At 43.4% G+C, this 6,000-nt stretch overlaps 1 protein-coding gene across 1 annotated transcript in view; it reads left to right on the top strand.

Moving 5' to 3' along the window:
- Positions 1-6,000, top strand: part of GNB5 (G protein subunit beta 5) — a 28,880-nt gene extending 22,880 nt beyond the window's left edge. The window contains exons 11-13 of the mRNA XM_074917652.1: positions 2,343-2,439; positions 3,426-3,592; positions 3,931-6,000. Of these exons, the coding sequence (XP_074773753.1) occupies positions 2,343-2,439; positions 3,426-3,592; positions 3,931-3,942 (276 nt within the window). The 3' untranslated portion in view covers positions 3,943-6,000. The remainder of the gene's footprint in view (positions 1-2,342; positions 2,440-3,425; positions 3,593-3,930) is intronic.

Raw genomic sequence — 6,000 nt, forward strand, 5'->3', positions numbered from 1 at the left:
CAGTGTTTTGAAGTTCGTGACCAAAATGACTTGTCTTACTGGAAGAGATTTGGCTTGATGTAGTTGTTGGTCACAACATGAGAGGAACCAGACGAGAGGTGTCAGAAGGAGCAGCAAGGGCAGGAAGGGAGCCTGCCCACGAGGGCACGTGGCCCAGCCAGCGAGGAGCCGTGGGCTGGGCCTGGAGCTGGGCAGACGCTGTCAGCTGCCCCCAGGTCGGAGCATCCTGCACACGCAGCCCCCGGGGGTCTCGGCCAGGGCCGTCTCCTCGCTGTCAGCCTGACTCAGCGCCAGCGCTTTTCACTGCAGTGAGTCACCACCACATCCAGGTCATCCTGGATGAGATAAGAGCTCTTCCTGGATCTTATCTCTGAGCAAGCAGCTAGGAAGGCACACACAGCATGCACTGGCAGGTAATTCTGGTCAGTGCATCTTATGAAAAATGCCACTTAACCTCCCGGTGCCTTTGGGCCCCCGAGTGATGCACACAGCTGGTTGGTCTCGGTGCAGCTGGTGGATCCCCGTGGGGGATCCAGGCTCTGCCTGTACCCCAGCCCTGCAGGGACTGAGCTGGCAGTTAAGTGTAACTCAAGAGCCAGATGTTCGGTAGGCACCTGGCACCTTGTTTCTCCTATTTATTCAAACATCATACCAAATTGCATGAGGGTGAGGACTCTTTCCAAAGTGCCTTGCCCTCAGAGCCTGTTTAGAGTCGGCTCCAATACTAGCTAAACTCGAGAGAAGCATTCCCTTTGTCTTCACTGGATGTGGAGACCTTCCAAGACTTCTGGAGAGAGCGTACACTGCTTTTAGTTCTTAAAAGCTGCAATTATAAATTAATACCTCTAGCTCTATGGTGAGCTTAGTGGTTCTCTGCCCATTTGTGTGCAGTACTTTGAGCAGTTGAAATGCTGAGGGAGTGAGATGGAGAAATTGTCCGTCATTAAATTCTAATGAGAGCACTCTATGCCCAGTACCACAGGCTCTGGGCTCCTGTGCTTATTAAGTTACTTGATATTTTGTTTTCTCTGTCTTCCTGACACCCCCAACTTGAGCAGGAGAATGGGAAATTCCATCTCTGTACTTTTGATGGAGGTTTTGGCAGTTTCCATCTCCTCCATTCTTTAAATGAAGAGGTTGGTGTTTTCAGCATTATGGCCTGATACACTGACTGGTATCCTTGACCCGATTTATATACTTAGGGATTTTGAGGAACAGATAATCCTGACTGTCTGGAGGGAAACCATAAAAGCATGCTCCCATGGCAGTGCTGTCACCTGCGGTGACCCCAACTCCCTATCAGGACACTCTGATGGAAATATTCATCAGTGTGGAGCACTGGGAGACCTGGACTTCACACCCCTGGCAGCTCCCCACCTCCCTGTGTGTGAAGCAGCCTCTTCTTTATGCGCAGGCTTGAATACCAGCCATTTTTTCATTAGTAAATTCTTAATATTAGCAAACCCGTCTGGCCAGTGTTTGCTTAAACTGAACTTACTGAGGAAGGGGCTTAGTTCAAATAGTTTCAAAAGTGCATTTTGATTTCAGGGCTGACAGACTGCCTTTCTGCATGGCAGTGAACTCTGGGCTGCGTACGTTGTTTTCACGTTAAACAAGCCCAAGTGTGCTGCTGGCAAATGGCACAAACAGGAAGTGCAGGTTGTAGAGGTGATTGGGGATTTTTCATGAGAAGTAAAAACAAAAGATCTGTATAAAAATATATTATTTCACTTGAATTATTTTCATGTGGGTTTTTTCCAGACAGAGAGGCCTCATGGGAGGGCAGGGTCTGTTTGCTGTCTTACCCAGAGCGAGGACCACCATCTAGGCTTCCCCGTGCCAAGGGGCTGTCTGAGCACCGTGCCACGTGGGCCGTTTTCTCAAAGATGCCTAGAGATTTAATCCTCTTGTTTCCCAGACTCCAGCTGTGGCTAAACCTTTGTCTTTTTAGAGACTGTGTCCCTGTGCACCTCCCCAGCAGCAGGATGCCCTAATATGTTGGAAACCACAGTGGAGAAGCAAGAGGGTGGGTGGGGAGACTTTCAGTGAGTAGCCATGGTCCAAAGCCCACCACTTTATAGCAGGACAGGCAGGAGGCTTAGAGAAGCAGCTTGGAAAAGCAAGTTCTTAACTCAGTTTATACAAAAGAGCCTTGCTTAGATTCCTGTTAGACTCCAGAGGAGACCCAGTTACAGCGGGCAGAAATAGCGGAAGGAAAGAAGCTGCTTCCCGTGATGCCTGTTAGGCTGCACTCCTTCCCACTCCCATTTTTTCAATGAAATTAGTAGCCATTGACTCCAGCCTTTACTGAGGCATGTGTGCTGGTTTTGTTTCAATCCTAGTGTCGTTTATATGACCTTCGTGCAGACAGAGAAGTAGCAATTTATTCCAAAGAGAGCATCATTTTTGGAGCATCCAGTGTGGACTTCTCTCTAAGCGGTGAGACCTGAACTTTGGAGGGTTTCTTAGTGTTGGGATTTGAGGGGAACTGTAAAATTTTGACAGTTTAATTTGATAAAGCATCGGTTATTAAAAGTTATAATAAGTACCAAAAGAAACTTAATGCATGGAAGCCTTTTTTCTTTTTTTTTCCGCTAAAAATAATTACTCTTTAAGTAACCTATCTGGCTTTTGCTTCATTGTAGCAATGAAAAGTATTTTCCTGGCCCTACTGAAGGCAGGAAATACTTTGCCATTAACTACAACTGGGTTAGAATTTCACAATAATGATTAAAAACATTTCAAAGGAAACATGAAATGTAACTAGACCATTAAGCGCACTTACATAGTTTTTAAAAGGATAATAAACGATTAATAGACAGTAAAAGTATGTTAGAGGAGCGTGGAAACAGAGACATTACCATTTTTCACTCCAGATCTGGATACATGAGCTCGAGTCTTCTCTCCTGCCCCAACACAAATGCAGAGCTGCTTCAGTCACCCTGCCTGGGGATGAGCGGGTGGTGAAGTGCCCTCTGCCTGGGACAGGCAAATGTCTCAAGCACCTCAGCTTGTCCTGCTGGGGACAACGAATCACCAAATCGCCTGCTTATCATTCAGCCATGTGTATTCAACTTCTTGCTTAAAGCCTGAGCAAAATGTCATTACCCTGCATTAGCTGTTGAAGCGCTCTTCAGTCTGTCGTGATTTGGAGTCGTCTCCCATCTCTAATGACCGTTTCTACATAATTTAACCTAATTTAAAGTATATTTTTAACTAATAAAGTTTAACTGGTTCAGCATTTAGCATGGCTGGCTCGGCAGTGGAGCAGGGGTGTCTAGCAGGAGCACGGCCAGCCTGGGGGAGGCAGTGGTCAGGGATGCAGAGGGTGGCACAGGAAGGCGGGTTGTGTGTCCTCCCCTTGGGAAGTCAAGGTGTGTTAGCGACCTAAGACCTCCCTTTGTAAAATCTCATTCTCTTTGCAGGTCGCCTGCTGTTTGCAGGCTATAATGATTACACCATAAATGTCTGGGATGTTCTGAAAGGGTCCCGGGTATCCATTCTGTTTGGACATGAAAATCGTGTCAGCACCTTGCGGGTCTCTCCCGATGGAACAGCATTCTGCTCGGGCTCCTGGGACCACACTCTCCGAGTAAGTGCTGGGAGCACCTACTTTGGATGCTTCTTTCTTCGTTTGTCTGATTGTTTAAAAAAAAAAAAAAAGGGATGGGGAGGAAGGGTTGTTACAGGAAAATTGACTCTAAGGGGACTAACAAGGATATAAAAACACAGCGTAAAACACGATCAGAAAATTCAAATTACAAAATCCCCACGAAGTGATAGCAGAACTGTTAAATTTTGAATTTATGGGTTAAATAATCTAATTGCGGCTGGTACTCTGTACCACTAAGCTGACTCCCTTGCCAAATTTTAATTAAATGTTTGATAGAATAGCCAATGTCATAAATGATTGTTCAACTCTCTCTGCAGATCTGGGCTTAACCTGAGATCCTGTATGCAGGATCAAATGAAGACAAACCCTGGACTACAAAAACTGCATAAAAAAGCCACCCCTCAAAAATCAAATACTCGCTACACTACAGAAGAGTGACACTGAACCCACAGATTAACACAACTAGGTAGAAAATGTAAGCTGCTTGAACACATAGCAAACATCAACTTGTAGGATAATTTTAATTTTTAATTTTAATTCTGTTTCGAAACTATCTTCTTTTATTAGAACTAGTTTAGATAATTATGAAGGGACTTTTCTCTGAAGTCACTTGTATCATAGAATTGAGTAGCTCAGTGCACATTATGTATTTATTTGCATGAACTGCATTCCTTTTTAAAGTAAAATAAGAAAAAAGGAAAAAAGATTCCTGATTTTATCAGGATGTAGCATAAGAGTTTGGAAACATTCCGTAGTAGTGCATTGAATTCTGGTGTTGAAAAGTGGAAAGAAAAACAATTCTGATACTTTATGATGGCATTATGGATGACTGAACCTTGTTAGTAAGTAAAGGACCTACTGTGAAGGTACTGGCTGTTGTCATAAAAATGTATTTTTTGTACAAAAAAGGAATCCTTTCAATCCCTGTTTTTGCCTACTGTCTTTTTAGGTAGAAATAAGTATTTCATCTCTGTTACCTGAATATAAAGAATCTAAATATATACAAACTGATAAACTGCAAAGAGGAGGGATATAAACATGATTTACATGATCATGAGGTAATACTTAACCAGTAGTTTCTTAGAAATTTTTAATTGTATCACTTGGTGAGTGAATTTTCTTTTACTTAAAGGAATACTACATGCTAAGCACTAAGAGGTACTACACGCTAAGCACTGAGCACTGTTATATTGATGGTCAAATCTTTTCCAAGTCGGTCATAGTCATTCTGTGATCATGATTCTTATTTGTAGTTTGAGCAGTTCATACCACTTTAGAGGGCAGTGTAGCTTAAACGTGTATTAAGGCAGTATGTGCCCCTTGTAAGGTCCTTCTGCAGCATCAGAGCAGTATAAATCCATGCAAATATGGGTCAAACCTTACAAGCCAAATTGTACAGTCCTCACTCTAACAGTGTCTCCCACTGGGCGGAGAGAGTTTTGTCGTAGTTGGACTTGAGAATGAACAAGAGTTGTTGAAAACCTGCTGTGAGCCACAGTCCTGCCAGCGTTTGATACCACCAGAGCCCATCTGATGGAGGAGCTGCTGGGCTTCGGGGAGGCAGCACAGCAGCACCCGGCCCTCTGTGTGGGCACGGGAACACAACACAAACTGGCAGGACTACCCCCATGTGGAGCTGATGCTGTAGAATTAAAATTTGATCAGCTAAAGCTGAGATAGAGTTTTATACAATTATAGCACTATTGGGACGTCATATCTGCATGTGGAGACTGGCATGTGTCACCTCTGCTCGTACCCACAGGTACTGAGCCTAACCTGAGCAGAGGCACACAGGGAGCAAAGTGCAGGAGTAATTAATGCTGGGGGCTTGCACAGTCTGGCCTTTGAAATGCAAGCAGTGAGATACATCTCTGAAAAGATCAAAGATATGTTTTGTATTTAGATTGAAACGAGTCACGAGCTCACTGATCACTGGAGTTGGCTGTTCACATAAGTTCGATAATAATATCCTCATTCTGTTGGCAAGTGTGATTTTTTTTTTTTACAATTCTATAAAGATTGTATTAGGAAAAAAGTCTCCTCATTCACGAAAACATTAGGTTCCATGAATCCATAACCAGTTAACCTAGGAATTTGTATCAGCCCTCAGTCCCTAATGAAATAGTTCAGCTGTTTTCACTTGGAAAAGTCAGCTCTGATGCCTCGCAATATTTGTGGCAAACTATCCCTGTAACAAACTGAATGCACTATGGAAATGTCATATAGAGCTCACTGTGCAATATTGAGTCAATACACTGTACATGTTTGATCAAAAGATTAATGTTTAGATAGTATTTATTGGTAAGATGTTTGTTTCAAACATACTACATTGTGTTGATACTTATGAATGGCCTAAATACAATAAATTGTATTTTACATACTGAGAA

This window comes from Athene noctua, chromosome 13, assembly GCF_965140245.1.
Source record: "Athene noctua chromosome 13, bAthNoc1.hap1.1, whole genome shotgun sequence".
NCBI classification, from domain to species: Eukaryota; Metazoa; Chordata; class Aves; order Strigiformes; family Strigidae; genus Athene; species Athene noctua.